This window comes from Alnus glutinosa, chromosome 6 (assembly GCF_958979055.1).
Source record: "Alnus glutinosa chromosome 6, dhAlnGlut1.1, whole genome shotgun sequence".
Taxonomy (NCBI): Eukaryota; Viridiplantae; Streptophyta; class Magnoliopsida; order Fagales; family Betulaceae; genus Alnus; species Alnus glutinosa.
Genome location: NC_084891.1, coordinates 26535787 through 26556492, shown reverse-complemented (window position 1 = coordinate 26556492; position 20706 = coordinate 26535787). Strand labels below are relative to the sequence as shown.

General features: G+C 35.6%; 2 protein-coding genes across 11 annotated transcripts in view; one reads left to right on the top strand and one right to left on the bottom strand.

The window, feature by feature from the left end:
- LOC133870278 (uncharacterized) overlaps positions 1-20706 on the bottom strand; it is a 29318-nt gene that overhangs the window by 3111 nt on the left and 5501 nt on the right. Inside the window, exons 5-10 of one of the 10 annotated variants that reach the window (XR_009900680.1) lie at positions 18029-18145; positions 17781-17939; positions 14692-14838; positions 14420-14536; positions 14169-14325; positions 10462-10712 (exon numbers count right to left, since the gene is read on the bottom strand). Coding sequence is in view for 1 of the 10 variants with exons in the window: in XM_062307367.1 (XP_062163351.1) it covers positions 14243-14325; positions 14420-14536; positions 14692-14838; positions 17781-17939; positions 18029-18145 (623 nt within the window). In the remaining 9 variants the exon portion in view is untranslated. Of the gene's footprint in view, positions 1-10461; positions 10713-12461; positions 13374-14168; positions 14326-14419; positions 14537-14691; positions 14839-17780; positions 17940-18028; positions 18146-20706 lie in introns of those variants that run through there. The other 9 variants (XR_009900676.1, XR_009900682.1, XR_009900677.1 and 6 more) reach the window with 9 other exon arrangements.
- Positions 1771-2732, top strand: LOC133870809 (uncharacterized). Its single transcript, XM_062308035.1, has one exon. The coding sequence runs from the start codon at positions 1881-1883 to the stop codon at positions 2526-2528; it is 648 nt and encodes a 215-aa protein (XP_062164019.1). The 5' UTR covers positions 1771-1880; the 3' UTR covers positions 2529-2732.

Genomic DNA, 20706 nt, shown 5'->3' with positions numbered 1-20706 from the left:
TATTTTCAACCTGGTGCAGTTACATATATAATTCATATCCTAAAAATGGAATCTTGCCAACCACAACCTCCTGCCTCACAACCCAAAGAAATTATTAGTAATATATCTATAAAACTAAAAAAAATTAAAAAAAATAAAAAAGAGAAGAAGAAGAAATTGGTAATATTATAACATCGAGTACCACATAGTTAGCTTGGAAAGCTATGCTAGCCATTAGAGGTCCAGGTGAGAGAATATTGCACTAGCGAGGGGACGGAACTAGAAATTTAGGTTTTAGAGAGACAATTTTTTTTTTTTTTTTTTTAAAAAATAAAAATAAATAAATAAAAAGGATTAAAAAGTTAATTTCAAAAGAATTTTTTAAGAGGTTTGCCCATTGCTTTCCTGGAAGGTAGAAAGACACACAAAATTCTTTTCCCCTTCTTGCATGCCGCTCTCATCCGTACGAAGTGTCTACAATTTTTATCTTACATTTGTTGCACCGACTTTGCCAGTATAGCCTTTTTTTCTACGAAAACAACAAATTAATATGCAATAACAACAAATTAAGTACTTGCTTGTGAAAACAACTAATTAATACCCAAGATAATTAGATTCTTGATAATTAGTATTAATTTCTTGCCATGTCAAATAATTAATGCCAATGAAATTCAGGAGCTTAAATCAGATCGCAGTACTGAATAAGTTATATATGAGATTTGGCTGGAAGAAATTTCAAAGTGCATTTGTAATGTTGTTTTGTTTAAGTAATCTGCTATATTTTCTTGACTAATAAATGAAAATTTGATTAATTTCAAAAATTAATAATAATAATAATGCCGATGAAATGTACACAGCGATTGACATTTTGGGGATTCTTTCTATGAGACCATGATATAACATGCTAGAGCATCACTAACTCAAAATCTCAAGCCGTATTCTCAGTGTGACACTCGATCATTTTACGCTCACACGTACATAGATGTATACTCTAACATGTAGAAATAAAGAATCAAAAAATTCTTACAATATAATCTACACATCCATTTGGTTTTGCGATTATAAAACGCACGGATGATTTGAAAATACGATTTTTTTAAAAAATAGTAAAAATATTTGATAAAATCTTAGTTTGACTTTTATAAACTCATCTATTTTATGCGATTTGACTGCCCCTTCTTAAAAATACACTCTCTAAATAAGGCATTTTCTACAATTTTATTTAAAAACACACTTTTAACCTACAAAATTGGATGGCCGAACTGGTGCGGTGACGATGCACTTCTAGAGTTCCGATCATAAAGGGAACATGATGCATCCATACGAACATAAATTCACACCTACCCTGTACTTCAAAGACATACATGCTTGAAAGAATTTTTAAGATCTACGTTACAACTCAGTTTGATTTTTCCATGACCATGGCTTCTGCCCTAATTTCACCATCTGGGTCCCCAGGGAAAAACCATGGACTTTTTCTTTTTCTTTTTCTTTCTTTCTTTCTTTATATATATATATATATATAAAAGTATCTCTTTTCTCTTTCAATCAATAAATATCTGATAAATTTTGAACCGAATTTTTCTCTCCCATACCCGGCCAAGCTCCATGTAATGTCCCCAGAGCACTCAATTACGATCGTACCCTAATTAAACATGTGCCATTTCCCATTCTGTCCCCAGTCCTTGTCTCTTCCTACCCTTTATAGTTATCATCAATTGAATGGATAATGGGGTCGTTTCGTATATAGTTAATTATATTCTTTTTTATTTTACTTCCAATGTCCAAAAACAATGAGCACGAGTAACACCAACATCTCTCTATTATTTATAGAGGCAAAGAAGATGAGGGAAAAAAACAAAGGGAAAATCCTCTGCCTTCCTAGCTATAGCTAGAAAGTAATGGATTCCTCAGCAACTCTCAGAAGCCGTGCGCAGGTTGTCTCTAAAGAATGGGACACCATAGTCCCGGCAACAAAATACCTGTCGTCTCGCCGGACGCCGTCCTTTTCCTCGTCGTCATCACTTTCACCGTGTTCTTCTTCACTTGGGTCGTCTTATTGTCCTGATGATTCCCCACTCAGCCCTGCCACTCCCCTTAGATATTCCAGCGCCGTTCCGTTTTCTTGGGAGCAATTACCAGGAATTCCCAAGAAATTACAAGTACCCAAGAAGAAGGAATATTCCTCATCAAAGCTCCTTCCATTGCCGCCGCTGACCGCGCGCGCAGCTTCAACCTCAAAGAAATTCAACTCGGAAAATATGGGGGATCGGAGAAAGAGCAACACTACTCATCTGCAGACTTTTCAAAGGGATCCGTTCTTTGCCGCAATGGTCGAGTGCTCCAAGGATGATGATCATCACGAAGAGATGTCAAACAGTAGCCTTTGGAATGGCGCAAAGGTGTCTAGGAGCTTAAGCGATCGCTTTGGTTTTGTCAATCTCTATACTTCTTGCAAGAGAACTTGCGCAGTCTCAGAGTCAATAATCTATCTTCCAAAGTCAAACGGAGCTTCCTATGATCTGATTCACCGTCACCGTTCCCGCTGAAGTAGTACTACTTGTTTATCTTTTCAATGATCTTCTGCCGGGTTTGTGTTCTTGTTGTTATAAAAAAGTTACTGTTTTTAATTTTCTTCCTCAAATGGCACGGAAGTGAGGTGAGGACAAGCATGTCCCTAAAATCCATAAGTTAATGTATATCTCGATCATGTTATTATTATAACTTGGAAGCACTACTCCTCTTTGCCTGCAGCTTCGCTTTTAGTGAATGATTTTTGCATTGTTTTGTCTTATTTTCGTATTCATGTATCATCGATTTACCAAATCTTATATAATATACATGAGGTTTGCTGTATTTCATGTGATGGTATGCGATAACAGGATTGAAATTTACTCAAACCCATGTGGGGTAAAGAAGAAGCTGCTATAGGACCACATTGGACAAGACAGCTAGAGCATTGATCTGACTTTTTCTATTGCATCGATTTCTTTTGCATGATATATATATATATATATATATATATATATATATATATATATATATATATATATATATATATATATATATATATATATATATATATATATATAGTACACCCCCCCCCCCCCCCCCCCCCCTTATATATTAGGGTTATTTTATCCAATGATGACACACTGCATCCGTGTGCATTGAAATGGGCTTAGAGGTTGTTGAGCTACCATTTGCTTTCTCACTTGTTTTACTTGAACTATAAATCTAGTTAGTTCTAAAGTTGTAGTTGTAACACATTTTTATCCTAAGAAAGGGTGGATTAACATGGTATAAGAGCTAAGCGGTCTTGAGTTTGAACTCTTATTCTACAGTTTATCATTTATTTTAGTTAAATATTCTACGTGTTGGATCTCACTTATTAAGGAGAAGTACTTGACCCAACACGGGAGGAGAAGCTTTATGATATTAGTTAAATAATTAAAGTCGTATTTATCAAATTAAAATTTTAAGATAAATTGTGATTTAACATCGATCATATGAGAGCATATATAGTAGTTTTGAATTCGAGCTCTGACTTTATAGTTTACTCTCAATTTTAGTTAAATATTTCACGTGTTGGGTCTCACTTATTAAGAAGAAGTGGAACCCATATATAAGGAGGAACGTTATAATATTAATTGAATAATTAAAGTCCCTATTTTTATTTATCAAATTAAACTGTTGACCCTTGTGCCGTAGGGCACTTCATTTTAATTTGGGGTGGCTCGTACTCAACAATTGGCCTTAAATGCGAGGATTGTGACTTGCTTTTGAGGAAGGGATGGTGCTGCTAGCTACCTATATGTATATTTATACCCAATAAATATAATTGAATTTTATAGTTCTTTAATATATATATATATATATATATATATATATATGATATGATATGATGATCAAATTTTTATTTTGACTTGTTATTGATCAGGAGAAGATTCTTTTAAAAAGTACTCTCTAGAGAAAAGGATGTCCACAATTTAAGTGGTAAAAAGCATCCAACTATCGTCATAATTGAATTAGACAACGTTGTGTCGTAATGATGGTGGCCACCAATTATAATTTATTAATTTTTATTTTTTTTGCCTGGTTACCAAAATAATAATTAGTTCGTCGGTTGGTCGCGTCCTTAAATTAATATTCCGAAATTTCTGCGTCTCTTTGGACGGTCGGTCCATGCGTATTTTCTTGAAGATCCCATGGATATATGTTTTTAAGGTCTCTTTCTTTGTGAAAGGGTTGCTCTTTCTCTTTTCATTTTGTTTTGTTTATATATATATATATATATATGAATCATATGATGAAAGCTATGGTGAGCATTTTGTTATCGTCAATTTTATGGTAGCTAGTGGGAGTGCTATCATTAACAAGAGGTCCACAAATAGAACAACTCAATGCTTGACCAAGCTACTTTTCTTTTGTTCTTTTTTTCATATTATTTTGACATTTTCAGCTTTTTTTTTTTTTTTTTAGTGAAGTCCACACATCTTCTCAAACTACCACCTAATTGATAATGTCAGCACAAACTTTCAATTTGGATAATATCGCCTCCAAACTACGTACCAAAAATTGTCAATGTTCCCCAATGACGAAAATACATTTAATAAAACAAAATAAAATAATAATTTTTTTAAAAAAATAAAACCTTAAAAAAATGAAAAAGAAATACAGTGGACAAATTTAAAAATTTTAAATTTAAAAGAAAATTTTAAAAGTTTTTTGTTTTTCTTTCCTTCTTCTTTTAATTTAAATTTAAATTTTTGTTTTTTTTTCAAAGAAATTAATTTCTTTTTTCGTTTTTTAAAAACTATTAAAAAAATTCGTTTTTTTTTAAAATTAAATTATTATTTTTTTCTTTTTTTGAAATTATAGATATTTTTGTCTTATTAAAAAATTTATAAAGTCATTTTTGTCTTCTTCTCTTCTTTTTTTTTTGCCCCGTAGACTTTGACAGCTTACTTAATAGTTTGGAAAGATATTGTCTCAATTAAAAATTACTTAATCCGATGCTTTGTGATTAGTTTCTGCTTTGTATTTTTCATTCCCTGTATTTTTCTTTCCTGGGTTCTGGTCTCTCTTGGAGACCCATTCATTGGATATTTTATTCTGATATTTGTGGTGCCAGTTCTATGTCATCTCCAGATCAGTGCCCCCCCAGCCCTCTCGAAGGGATTGTTTTGGACTGGGTTGAAGGCCTCTGCACGGGTCATGTCCCTGTTCTTCACTGATTTGGTTTCTAATTCGCCTTGTGCGGACCAAGCCTTGGCTTTGTTCAAGGTAAATAGGACCGGAACATTTTTAGTTCCTTTAGAACTGAAAACTCACCATTCTCTCATTGGTTACCATTTTACCTATCATTTTGGCACTACTTTTTCAGATTTGGATTTATTGTTGGGGAACCCACCCCACTATTTTAATGTTTGTAACCCTTCCTGTTGAATGAAATTCGTACTTACATAAAAAAATAAAAAATAATAATAAAAAATAAAAAATAAAATAAAATTGAGGAATATGTTAAGTTTTCACTTTTTATTATTTATTTTCTTCTTATTTATCTACATTATCAGCTTGAGTGGCATCTCTTTAGTATCATAACCCACAATTTAAAGTGAATTAAAAAAAAAAGGTCAAAAGTGGTCCATAAATCATAATGGTTGGGCGGAGTGCAAAAGCCAAGGGGTGTCGCTAATTGGGTAGGGTGGGCAAAATCATACTGCGATCCTTCAAATTATATGCTGGCTAGTGTCTAGCTGTAAGCTGTTCATTATTTTTATGAGCCGCGCTACTTTCCCTCTCCTTCATCTATTTTCTTCGTAAGGCCAAAACAATAAATATTTAATTTACTTAATTCTACACTAAATTATGTTAACCTATTAATTTAATGACTCCACCTTACGTAACTCATGACCTTATATATAATTAAGCTTTGTAATTTAACATAGTAACATAATCGAGGTCATGATCAGGTCAAATGATCTTATCTCCATAATTTATCACATTTTTTTAATTAAAATATATAGTTCATGTGTTGTCTGGTCACACATGTGATGGAGAGTATTATATTAAAGTATTAATTTAATGATTAAATTTGTTATTTTTCTATCGATTTAAGCCTTTGAGATAACACACAATTTAATAAAGAGTAATTTAAAGATTGATTGAGACAGTCACATTAACCTTGTGAGATAGTTGTAAGATAAACATGTAATTTCTAACGTTACTCGCATCACTCTTTGGCAAAATATGTTAAATCCAATGGAAAATGTTCATTATACCTTAAAAAACTTATATGGCCATGGATCTCTTCGACGGTTTTTTTTTTTTTTTTTTATATGATGCAAGGGTATTATTGTCATTTTTAAAAGAATTCATTGGATTTAACAAAAAATCCTATTAGATGGAGCTAAGTGATCAAAGGATCGAGTAATTTTGAGGGTCAATTGTAACTTTCTAAAAAACCTGGGGTGACATTTGTAATTTAAGTGTAAGTTTGAAGGAGATTAGTGTAAGTTATCATTCAATTTCATCTATATAGATAAAAAGAAAAAAAAAGAAAAAAGAAGAAGGTAAAAGTCCATTATATAAGAAGAATGAAACATCATCCTATCATAGTTTCTCTCTCATATGTACACGTATAAAGAGAAATGCTATATATTACAATTTTATTGCATCTCTATTCCAGACTATTCTATTACGTTAACGTGACAATGCCAATTAGCACGCTCTCGATCAACTATAGTAATATATATATATATATTAGTTAGTTACTCAATTACTAATTAATGCTTCATCTCAGATAGAAAGAAAATATTATGATTTGTGTATCCCCCACTTGCAACTTCCAATATTAATTCTATGTGATTACCATCATCACTTCCATCATGACTGTAAACACGCACCGTTGCCGACAGATCTTACAAGAAATATATATACTTGGAAAAGAGAGAACATATAGGGCCTCATGGTATGATAACCCTGTACCATCCATGCCGGTTGCTTAGTGTGGAAGAGACCATCTTTATATATATATATATATATATATATATATAGAGAGAGAGAGAGAGAGAGAGAGAGAGAGAGTTATCAGGACTCGACACTTCTTTTACACACTTCCTCACTGTCATATGTTCAATAGTTGGATCTTGTGCATGCATTCGCGGCGGGGTTCAAAAGAAACATCAATATAATTATTACTATTATTGTTATTTGGCTTTGAATTGTTAGATCTCTATTCATTTCTGGGTTCAAATTCTTTTTTTAATAAGTAAGGTCAAACTCGTTGAATATTTAATTAAAACGAGACGTTAATTATGGAGGTAGCGTTCAAACTTTGTTAAGCCGATAAGATTTGGTAATTTGTGTTAATAAGTGTGTGATTTGGCTTAATCTGCAAAGTTATCTCATGCTTAGATTACTGATTAATCACTGTCTTTTAAGTCAAGACTATTGACTTAACAGATAATCTTAGCATGAGAAAACTTAATTAGCAGATTAAATGGTTAAAATCATATATTTACCATTGAACGCTTGAAGCTGTTAGATTATTCAAAATGTTAATCTGTTTGTGAGAGTGACTTGACTTTATAGACACAGAAAATCTTCTTCTTCTTCTTCTTCTTCTCTCTCTCTCTCTCTCTCTCTCTCTCTCTCTCTCTCTCTCTCTCTCTCTCTCTCTCTCTCTCTCTCTCTCTCTTACTTTTTTCTTTCTTTTTCATCTTCCATTCACCGATGGATAACAGTGTGCCCCCTCCTCTTTCTAAAGAATATTTTTATTTGTTTTTCATACTTCTTGAAAAATCACCTCTCAAGAGTAAAAAATCAAGTGCCTGCTTGTCCAGCAAAACAAATTGGGTTGAAAAAAATTCATCCAATTCAACCTATTAAATTGACATGCTCTTTTAGTCCTATTAAAAAATGCATATGATAATTATATACATTTTAAATAAATATCAGTTTAATAGACTAAATTAGAAGAATTTCTTCATACCCAATCTAATGTAAAATTTTGTTCATTAATTATTATAACGTAAACAGTTTTATAAGTGTATAAACAGTTAGTTAGAGTATAAATTAAATGATTAAATTTGTTGGGAATAATCCTACTCCAAGTTGAATTGGGCTAGTAGTCATAATCCGAGTCCAATAATAACTTTTTAAAGAATCTGGTCAACAATCCAACTCCTATTTAGAATTCCCAGAACAGATAAACTTAATTCAGGTTTGACTCCACCTCTTTGCCTATAAATATGCTTATACCCCAGGTATAAACGACAGACTGATTATTTAATGCATGCTAATTTAAGCATCTTAGTGAGACATTTTCGATAGTCTCACGTGCAATTCACAACATACCAGAAACTGTACCAACAAAATTCATTCTTTTATATCAACTTAAACTTTTAGAATAAATGATAATTTAACATAAACGGTCCAATAAACAACCAATAAATGGAATGATAGATCTGTCTTTTCCTAGTTGCCCATTTTCTATCGTCGTGAAAAATTCATGCAAGCCAATTATTATCACCGTTTATGTCGCTTTTATTATAACTAAAAACAATAAATGTATTGGTTATGAGTTGTGTCACACAAATTAATTTTTGTTTGGTCTTTCCTTGGATTCTAAGCCATCGAACATTGATTACTGAAAATGGCTATATCAAAAAGATTTATTGAAAATTATTTAATGCAAAATTGACAAGGCCGATCCACCACCTACGAAAATGTCTCTTTCGGAAGCCAGCAACCAGGTAGGCACCGGAATTTTTATTGCCACAAATTCCTTCAACCTCAAGTATTAGTTGTTATGATACCTCTTCAAATTCGTTTGACTGTAGGTAGGCATTGACAGAACCAGGGGGCGGGGCGGGGCAGGCTCGGTTTTAAAAAAATTTCCTTATTCTTTTAGAGCGTCATTCTAAAAGTATTTGTCGGTTGAGAATCAATGACAGGAGGGGCCTAGGCGAAAGAGAACCGCAAGCACTCCCTCAAACTGGTTAAGCCATAGCCTAACCCAACCCCACCGAGAACACTAACGACACCCAAGCCGGTTGTGTGAAAATAATCCTAAGCGCTTCTAATTTTGAAATTCAATCAGGGACCTTCCACCCACCACACTGTTAAGAGTCAGCCCGAATGCCACTTCACCACCGTCCTTGGGTAGTGAAATTTTTACTTATTTGTTATTGAAATTTCATGTACGCTTAATTTATTGTACCAAAAAAAAAAAAAAAAAAATTGACTTGGACAAATTTACTTTAATATTTAACATCTCTGCAGGTCTTCCATAGATTCAGCTCTTATGTCCTTTCCCTATATTTATACCAAATTACTGTACCTTATAATTGAAGTCTCTTTCTACGTTGACAGTGTATTCATTTTTAAAAAATAACACCACCTCCAATGCAAAATCTTTTGACTGACTAGTGAAATTGTTGTTTACTTGTTCCTAGAGGCTAGAAGATTAAAGTGAACATGGTTTCTTTCTTGGTAGTTTCATATTTTGACTATCGGATAAAAATATTGTTATTCTATTTGCTTTAGCATAATACCAATATTGTTCTTCTAACAAGTTATCGTACTCAGCAGACTAGGTCACCCTAAAAGCTATTGTTGAAAATATGTTAGGTAAAAATAAGAAGCATGACCAAAAATATATTATCAAACTTCATAAAAAAGCTACTTGAATTTTAATAAGGAAAAATTACACTATTAGTCACTGTAATTGGCCTGAATTATAAATCGCTCCCTCTTTATGAGCATAGCTCGTCACGTAGAGCTGGGGGAGGCATTTATTTTTATTATTATTTTAGATTTTCATAAGCTATATTGATAAGCTACTGTGATTGGGTTGTGACTAGAAATGAGTTTGCAACAATGGAATTGTAAACTGAAAAATGAATTTGAATGAAACAATACTCCATTTTGGGTGGGTAAGAGTTCACCACACACAAGCTGTTTGATCAAATTACTCAATGAATGCTCATAGATTCGTTGCCTCTACTTAAAGAACTGACTCCACGATAATGATAAGAGATGACTACATTGCCAGGTAACAATAACTAATAGACCCAAAACATCTTTAAAGCATCTTCAACAGATCAGGTAAACCCCATCCCCTCATAGAGTCATAATAAGTATTTTTAGTCAATAAATCACCCAATTTTCATCTTCAGCTTATTAAGCTCCGAGGAGATAGAATACATTTTTTGCTACAGTTACCACACTAAAATATTGTTTCTTTTGTTGGAGAAAGAGTTATCGGGTTTCGTGCTTTCTATATCTTTACTTTTATCTTTATTCTTAAAACATTGAAAAATAATATTTAAATAAAGTATAGAGTAGAATAGATAATCTTTTAGAGTTTAGTAGCTAATATATATATAGCTAAAATAGCTAGTATTGCTGGAAATGCTCTAATAAGTAACTAGATAAGCTTCTCATATATTTAGAATAATTAAGAGATAAACTAGATTTATGCAACGCTGAGAATTACTCCATTTAAACAAGAAATAAAATACAAATCCACAACATTGAGTACATATTACAATGTGTACATAAGAAAGTATCACGTATTTAAAAGAAAATAATAATAGTAATAATAAAATACATTATTCTTACATCCAACTGATCTCCATCCCGAGCTCCTCTAGAATGATCCAGTTTCACACACTTCTTGGGAGTGCAAATTATGTATTCTTCATTCTTCAAAATACCCAAAGTCACTTGTGAGAATGCAGCCAAACCGGAAAGAAGAGAAAAATGATAATTGACTTCCTATTCATTCACATTAGGTCTGGGAGTTCAAGCAAGCATAGCATGGAGAAGAGATTCGAATGTGGATGGAATCATTTAACTTAGGGAGAAACTTTTCATTATCGAATCTAAACTACAAATTTCCTTAACATTTTATTTTATAGAATTCCATACATATAGTAATATAGATAAATAAAGTTGCTAGCATATGATTATGGAAAATAGTAGTTAAATTACAACATGCTAAAGTACATATCATATTCACAAAACATAAGCCTTTACTCATTTCATTCATTGACTTGTTAAGTGTATTGCCTCGATTTATCTATTGAGTCGTTAAGCGAATCGCCCCCACTTAACTGTTGGGTTTGTTAAGCATATCGCCCCCGCTTAATCAATGAGTTTACTGGTCGTATTGCCCCCTCCCAGCACTGGGTTGTTAAGAATATCACCACTACTTATCTGCTGGGTTCGTTAAGTGTATTACCCTTACTTAGCCAATGGGTTTGTCTAGCGTATCCCCTCACTTGACCATTAGGTTCTTGACTGTTTAATCCCCCGCTCAATGCCTTGGGGTCATGTTAAAACATCTTCTCAAAACCTTTCTTTTAATTTTTATAAAAAATTAATACTTTTCCTTCCAAACCGTTTTCTTTCAAAATTCATTATTCCTTTTAACATCCATTTTCATTCAAATAATGTAAATCTTACTGTAATATATATCGACATATACGAACATAATTTAATTCACAAGGCTCATTATTACGATGAAACAAGCATATATCAGTACATAATATCATGACATGTAAAACAATTTGTAAGAGTCAATAAGTAAGTTTATACTTACAACTTTCACTTAAATTCCGGGTAAAATCTTCCCGCACATGTTCACGCTTGCTTGCATTATAGCCGTGGTGGTCCCCCGGAACACCCATAATTTTTATCCCTTTCGAAAAACTCCATATATTTTGTTCTCGAGCACCTCATTCGAACCAGGTATAGTTTGTTCAAAAGAGGTCCAGACAACCGTAATCTTACGTTCTGCCTTGATCTCGTTGCAATGATAGTGATTTCTTCGAACGAGATCACTCTGCCAGAACTACTTCGTCGTAAGTGGTGGTTGAGTGGTGTGTTATGTGTAAAAAGTATGGAGAGTCCGTTTATCACCTTCTTCTTCATTGTGATGTGACACGGGTTGTTTGGAGTTTTTTTTATAGCTTGTTTGGGGTAGAGTGGGTTATGCCTAGTAGTGTCGTGGATTTATTGAGGGGTTGGGGCACTTTGCTGGGTCGTGGTCCTGTTTTTCGTATTTGGAAGCAGGTTCTTTTGTGTGTTTTGTTGGGCTTGTGGCATGAAAGAAATTCTAGGCTTTTTGAGGATGTGAAGTTTTCAGTTGGGGCTATTTGTAGAAAGGTGCTTAATTTGTTATATCTTTGGGTGTCGGCGCATAGCCCGGGTAGTTTGTTGTTCTCTGACTTTTTACTTTCTTGTTCTTTCCTTTCCTCTGTTTAGGGGCACTTCTGTATACTTTCTGTGTACTAGGGTTGCGCCCCTCTGCGCTTTTTAATGAATTCTTACTTATAAAAAAAAAAAACTTGATGCAATCAAATAATAAAAAGAACAAAGAAAAAGGATATGGGCTACTTCGAGAGAGTTGTGATCTCCAATGGTTATTTCGAGGGAACTGTGACCTCCAAGATACCACCAAAGGTTCTAGGTTTTCATAATATTCAGCATGCTATTTTATTAATTAGGGTTACACTTATATAGAAGACAGTTAGGTCATAAGACATAACTATTAGGTTTAGCCGTCATAACATAATGCAGGAATATAAACTAAGGAGGAAATAAACTAATGGAAAATACATTCCTTATTAACTAAAACACTTAGGGAAATAATATATGGAGATTCTACTCCTTATTCACTTCTGTCTTGGGGATTCGGTACTGTCATGTAAGCCCTAAAATTTTGAACGTATCATCCCTCTCCCCTAACATCTTCCTTATCCCCAAGGAAGAATTCTGGTTTTGTAAAAATTACTCCATGCTCTTCCAACCCTTGCTTCCTCTCTTCTTCTTTCTTCTTCACAATCTATTGCAGCACCCCCTTGATATTTTTAGCTCCTTCTGGATAGAGAGACAGGAACTCCCTTGGCCTACCGGACCCATTCTTCAGCTTCTTCGGTTTCGGCTCAAGCTGGTTGCTAGGTAGAACCCTGTTGTTGACGCCAAACTACATTGGATTAGCTGCAACAAGAATTCCAGCAACTCCTTCCTTGACAACACGACCATCCGGGCTTGAAATATCCCCAGAAAAATCAGGCGGCATCGTGACGTCCTCGGTAGCCTCGACATTGATTATATGGGGCATAAAATTCATACCAGCAGAACCTACGTTGGACTCTCCTATTATGGGCAATGATTGGCTTGTTGAAGAGGTACGTGGTGGAGAAAAGCTTTCAATTCTTTTCTTGATCTCCTCCATCCGTTTGCTCGGTTCATCTTTCCATGCGAGGAATTTTGACCACAGGCTTTCCCACCTTCCTCGTTCTTCTTCATTTTGGAAAAATCGGGAAGACACGGTGATGGTGTGGATCGGAGATTGTTGTAAAAAACAATCAACCTTCGCTCTGATACCACTTGATGTAATCAAATAATAAAAAGAACAAAGAAAAAAGATATGGGCTACTTTAAGAGAGCCGTGATCTCCAATGGCTACTTCGAGGGAACCGTGACCTCAAAAATACCAACAAAGGTTATAGGTTTTCATAATATTCAGCATGTTATTTTATTGATTAAGGTTACACTTATATAGAAGACGACTAGGTCATAAGACATAACCATTAGGTCTAGCCGTCATAACATAATGCAAGAAAATAAACTAAGAAAAAAATAAACTAATAAAAAATACATTCATTATTAGCTAAAACACTTAGGGAAATAATATTTGGAGTCTCTACTCCTTATTCACTACAATCTTGGGGATTCGGTACTGCCACATAAGCCCTAAAATTCTGAACGTATCAAAACTTCATCCAAATTTCATTTTTCTCACCACCAATCTTTGTTTCTATCCCATGCAACCCTAATAAACTGAATGAATGTTCCTAAACATCGGCTTATCATGTCAAAAATCTCTTTTTTATTTAAAACCCTACTTTCAACCTTTCTTCCTTTTTCTTTAAACTTTCAACATAACTTCGCCAATCAAAATGACTACACAACACCCCACACAACTTCAATATATATTCACTTCAATGCAACTTCAAATATCTTTAAACAAAACTTCAGATTTGTTGTGTCCAAACTTACCGTTGCTCGAGGCAGTATGTGTGAGTGTGAGTGTGTGTGTGCGGGTATGTTTGCTCATGTGTGTGTGTGTGTGTGTGTGTGTGTGTGTGTGAGAGAGAGAGAGAGAGAGATACCTACAAGAACTCAAATAACTTCAACAAGTGGGTATCAGTTGAAATGGACTTTAACATCATTTGTGCGTCCTTACTACAAAATGACCTCCTCTCCACCCTGGTAGCATAATGCTGCAGATTTTGAGTGATTGTTTTCTCCACGGAACTTTGTGCATTCCTTGATTGATGAACCTTGATAAGATTCTGAACTTGCTCTATTTACAAGAATTATGCTTTAAGATATAAAATCTCTATCATCGGTTATGACTTACAGATCCAGGATGGCCAGACTGGCCACAGGTGTAACAAGAAAGTTGTCTTGGATGCATACCCAGAAAGTCCACACAGCAGAGATGACCAAAACTGTTGCACACATAACATTGTATGTTCTGCCCACGAAAAAAGAATAATAGCCAGAAAACATGATTCAAGAATCAGTCTAAAAGAACCTTTCCAGTATACAACATTATAAACAGGAAAAGGAGAAAAGGTTAAGTGGAAAGAAAAAGAACACAGAAAGTTGCATTTGGATCACCCTACAGACCTTGAGATCATCTGGGGAATACGCATTCCTACATGAAAACATGCTATGCCCTGAACCCCCGCATCTTAGACAAATATTAGAACTTTGATTGTCCAGACAACCTTTTGCAGAGTGGCCTTTTCCTTTCCAAACAAAGGAATCCAGGCGCTGATGGGAAGTCAAGGATGCACTTTAGTATTCAGCAAACCAAATCCAAGCAATATTTATAACATTGCAGCCCAACGCTACCATATAATCAACATTCATTAAGGAATGTTTCGAAAATATATTAACAATAGCATAAATGGCACTAATTTGCTGAAATTTTGTAAAAATTGACATATTCTATGATGGATTCTTATCTCTATTTTTCAGAAAGCAACTAGTGGATTTTTTAAATAAACTTTGGCAATCTTAGAGATCAAGACCTAGAGCAAGTGAATTTGAGATTATCAAAGAGACAATTACCTTGTTATAGCTGTATCTATATGAAGCCTAAAATTTAGGGAGGCTTCTTGGAAACTTTTTTTTTTGATAAGTAAGAGAGGTTTTATTAAAAAACGCAAAGCGCAATCAAGTACACATGGGGTATACAAGAAAGGCAATTAAGAAGAAGAAGAAAACAAAACAAGGAAATCGTTATAGCTAATCACTAGAGGTGCGAGATACACAGCCGTCCAAGAGTACAAAGAATGAAGAAAAAAGGAAATGAGCTCCTCTATGGTTCTTTCTTTGTCCTCAAACTGTCTATTGTTGCGTTCCCTCCACAAGCACCACATAAGGCAACAAGGAACCATTTTCCACACGACCGCACTCCGAGAGCGTCCACCCGTCCACCAGCAGGCGAATAAGTCTATCACCCGAAGAGGCATCACCCAAGACAGACTGAAGCGACTAAGGATGGCATACCAAAGAGCGCGTGCAACTTCGCAATGAAGAAGAAGGTGATCCACAGTCTCCCCGTTCATTTTGCACATGCAACATCTATCAATCACAATGACACGCTTCTTTCTAAGATTGTCCAAGGTAAGGATTTTCCCAAGCGCTGCCGTCCAAGCGAAGAAGGCCACTTTCAAAGGAGCCTTGGTCCGCCAATTGCTTTTCCAGGAAAAAAGGATTGCATCTTTGCAACCAAGAACCTTATAGAAAGAACTAACATCAAAAGACCCTTTGTGAGAAAGAGACCACCAGAGCCGGTCTCCCCCATCATGAACAACTCTGGAGGAGTACAGTAAAGAGAAGAAGGAAGCCATGACGTCCACCTCCCAGTCGTGGACTGCTCGAAAAAATCTGACGTCCCACTGATAGGACCCGCTAACCACTACCAACTGGTCTGCCACGAGAGCATCCTTGACACAAGCTATGTCATACAAAACTGGAAAAGCTTCCTTGAGGGACGTCTCCCCACACCACACATCATCCCAAAAACGGATCCTAGACCCATTTCCCAAGATAAATCTGATATAGCTACAAAACAAGCTCCACCCCTTCCTAATGTTCTTCCAAATCCCCACTCCGTGAGACCCAGGGGGGTCTAAGGAACACTAACCAGCCCAAGTAGAACCATACTTTGCATCCACAACAGATTTCCACAAAGCCTCTCTCTCATAAGCATAACGCCACAACCACTTCCCTAAGAGCGCCTTATTGAAAATCCTCAAGTTCCGGATGCCCAAACCACCTTCAGAGATAGGAGAACAAACCTTGGACCAACTAACCAAGTGATATTTGAATTCTTCGCCTATGCCATCCCACAAGAAATCTCGATGCAACTTCTCTATACGACTAGCGACACTGGAGGGAATAAGGAAAAGGGAGAGGAAGTACGTAGGAAGATTGGAGAGAGTACTCTTTATAAGAGTAACCCTACCACCCTTCGACAGATACAACCGCTTCCAACTAGCCAACCGCCTCTCAATCTTACCTACTACCTCATCCCAACAGGACTTAGCCTTAAAAGGGGCCCCCAACGGAAGACCAAGGTACTTTATAGGAAGAGAGGAAACTCCACAGCCTAAGATGTAAGCCAAATCGCCCATATTATCCACATAACCCACAGGAACCATAACAGACTTAGCCAAATTAATCTTTAAACCTGAAAAAGCTTCAAAGGATAGAAGTAACAAACGTAGATAATGAAGATGATCAGAATTAGCCCCGCAAAAGACTAAAGTATCGTCTGCGAACAATAGATGAGAAATGTTAATCACTTCACTGCTGCCAGAACCCACAGAAAAACCTGATAGGAAGCCCCTTTGGACAGTAGCAGAGAACAACTTACTAAGAGCCGGGGAGGCTTCTTGGAAACTACACATTAGAATTACTCATTTTCTAATTGACTCAAACAATATAGTCGTTATTAAACAATACAATTAGCTAATGGATGAATAAAAATAGTCATTTGATGTCTGTTAGAATATTAATTAAATGATTAAATTCACCATTTACAAGCCGCTTAAACTTGAGTTAAGTGGCTATTTAACATGGTGTGAGAACAAAAATCCTGAGTTCAAATTCTGACTCTACAGTTTACCCCCCAATTCAATAAATATTTCATGCATTGGGTTTTACTGGTTAGGAGTCTTAAATATCAATTTAATAATTTAATTCACAATTTTCTATTAGCTTAAACTTTTGGTATAAGTGGTGATTTAACAATGTCCAATTTGAGATGTGCTATCATTCACCACATTTATACTAGATCCTAATGTCTAGAATCAAATTACAGATTTAGTACATACGAAGAAAAACTCATTTTTGCCATACTTTTTCTCAATGTTGAACTGCATTTGATTAGAAAGATGCAGACAAAAGAAAGAAAATGAGAAGACTGTAATATACATGATTTGAAAATGAGAAGACTGTAATATACATGATAGAGATACTCCATACTGTTGGCCAACTTCCAAAAAGTTTAAAACAATTGGGACCAATGGCTCGCCAACAGAGTATACGAGGATCGCTGTCCACAGGGTTAAAAGACATGCACTCAGTTCAAGGTCCATTTTCAAACAGCGTAAGCTTTTAGGACTTGATGGTTCTCTAACACGTTAATCAGTTACGAAGGTTTTGTAAAGTAAAACTTCAACTTTCAAAATAGTATATGTCACCTGTTTGCAAGATTTCCAAGTATGATCAAAACTTGCACATATGAAGCATGGCCTCTTTTGCTTCTGCACTTTATAGTTTACTATTGTATGACATTCATCTCCACAATTGCCACCAATGTCCCAGCTGCCATCTGGAGGATCAAAGTATCTGGATCTCTGCTAGAAAATGATATAATCGGGAAAAAATGAGTTTATGATTGCAAATAACATTTTTCAATTGGAAATAAGGTATTGACATTTCAACTCACAAGAAGCCTTTGCGACACCATCTTGTAATTTCTCCCAACCATTTTTTTTTTCAATAACAATGCACTTTCTATAACTTTATTTGTTAAAGGTTGCTTCTCTCCCCTTGCCATATCAACCTAAAATCAGAAAACTGTGAAACAGATCATTCTAGAAGACTCAACTTCGTAATTTCTTTTCCAAATAGAGGCATTTATCAACTTGACACAACTGAATCAAAGTTTGAAAAGAAGAGCTTAGCAATTATTGGAAAACATCACATAAGATTCCATGAACTTACACGTAAGATTTCTGATAACATGTTTTAGTAATACTTGCAATTAAAATTTTGTAATTCTGTAAAGACATCAGCAAGTTGGTCTTCAGATTTCACACATGGTGTAGCTATGTCCCGCTTAGTATCTGGTCTCGTACGATATGACAGTCTACTTCAATGTGTTTGGCTCTTTATGGAACACAGGATCGGAAGAATGTGTAAAGTGGCTTGGTTATCACAAGATAGTGGGATAGGAGTAGGTGCTGGGAAGTCTAACTCCTAAAGTGTTGTAACCAAGTTAGCTCACTAGCAGTATCAGCCATTGCTTTGTATTATGCTTCTGTACTCAACTGGGCAACTACATTTTGCTTCTTACATTTCCATGTTGCGAGATTTCCTCCCAAAAAGGTGCAATACCCCGGGGTGAACCTTCTATCTAAAGGTGATCTTACCCAATCTGTATCAATGAAGCCTTCTACCCTGAGATGACCATTATTTCTAAACAATATGTCTGGACCTGAAGCTCTCATCAGGTACCGAACAATACAAATAGCAGCATCCCAATGTGTCTCGGGGGTTCTAAGAACTAACTCACCACACTAATTGCATATGAGATATCCAGCCATGTGATGAGATAATTGAGCTTCCCAACCACTCGACAGTATCGGCTAGGATCTGAAAATAGGTCTCCATCTCTTAATTTATGATTTGGATAGGAGTGTCAACACGACGAGAAGCCAACAATCCAATCTCCTCGAGAATATCAAGTACATACTTCCTTTGAGATAAATCGATGCCTAGCTTAGATCTTGCAACTTCAATTTCCAAGAAGTATCAAAGTTTGCTGAGATCTTTGGGGTGGAAGTGCTGCTATAAGAATTGTTTCAATCTAATGATGCCTCCAGAATCATCTCCAATCATCACAATCTCATCCACATCAACAACTAGAATGTATCCAGCATCAGTGTGTAAAGTGGAAAACAGAATGATCCGTTTGACAGCAACGGAGATCGAAATCCATGACAACTTCATAAAACTTTCCAAAACACGCTCTTGGTGACTGCTTGAGACCGTATAGTGCTTTTTTCAACTTGCAGACATTGCCCCAATACTCCCCCTGAGCAACAAATGACATTCAATTGATATAGAGGCCAATCAAGATTGGCCGCAAGTGATATCAAGACTCGAACAAAAGATATATTGGCCATAGGAGAGAATGTCTCATCATAGTCAAAACCATAAGTCTGGTACAGCCCTTTGCAACCAATCGAGACTTGAGGTGGTCAACAGAACCATCAAGATGGAACTTAACAATATACACCCATTTACAACCAACAGTATATTTCTCAGGTGGCAAGGGAACAAGATCCCTAGTCCCATTCTGATGTAAAGCAACCATCTGCTACTCCATGGCTTGCCTCCAACCCAGGTCAGAGAGTGCACCTTGAATAGTTTTAGAGATGGAAACACTTGAAAGTGTGAAAATAAAACAAAAAAGAGAAGGTGACAACGATTGACAAGAAACAAAGTTACTAATGGGATGCTTAGTAAGACAGGAAGGTGTACCTTTTCGGAGAGCAATGGAAAATGAATCTGAGTTGGTAGATGATGGAGGATCAACAGACTGAGGATGACAGAGGGGGCACTGGAGCTGTCGGTCGTGGACGTCCGGTATATACTTGTAACGGTGCTGGAGCCTTCAAAGGCAACAGCTTGGGGGAAGATACAGGAAAAAGTGAGGAAGGTAAGCAAGTCAGAGTCGGAAAAAGGATGGAAGATGCAGGAGACTCAAATTGATATGCCTTGGGAGAACTAGCTACAGAGAAATATGATTGAGACTCAACAAAAAGTAACATCAGCACTTGTAAAATAACGCTACAAGACTGGAGAGACATAGATATCCTTTACGAGTACGTGAATAACCAAGAAAGACACTAGTGTAGAGAGGATCAAGTTTTGTCAAAACCCGATCCAAGATTATGAACATAACAAATCCATCCAAAAAATCTGGGAGGCAAATGGAAGACTGGAGAAGGAGGAAATAAGATGGAGCGAGGAGACATTGCATCCTATTGATGAGTTAGCGTGCAGTTAGTACTTCATCACTCCAAAAACGTATGGGTATGAGGTATCAATTTTTGCGCTCAACAACACCATTCTGTTATGGTGGGTGAGGACCAGTGGTCTTGTGTACAATGCCTTTGTTAGATAAATAAGAAGCAAAGGAATGAGACATACTCTTTAGATTCGAATTTTCTAGCCAACTTGAGTTGTGATTTATTTGCAGAAAAAGCTGAAAAATAGACATTTCTCATGACGACTTTCATTAAAAATAACAAAGTCAGCTGGTAGTAGTCATCAACAAAGATAACAAAGTATTGAAATTTAGTTGACACAACACTAAAAAGACCTCATACATTTGAG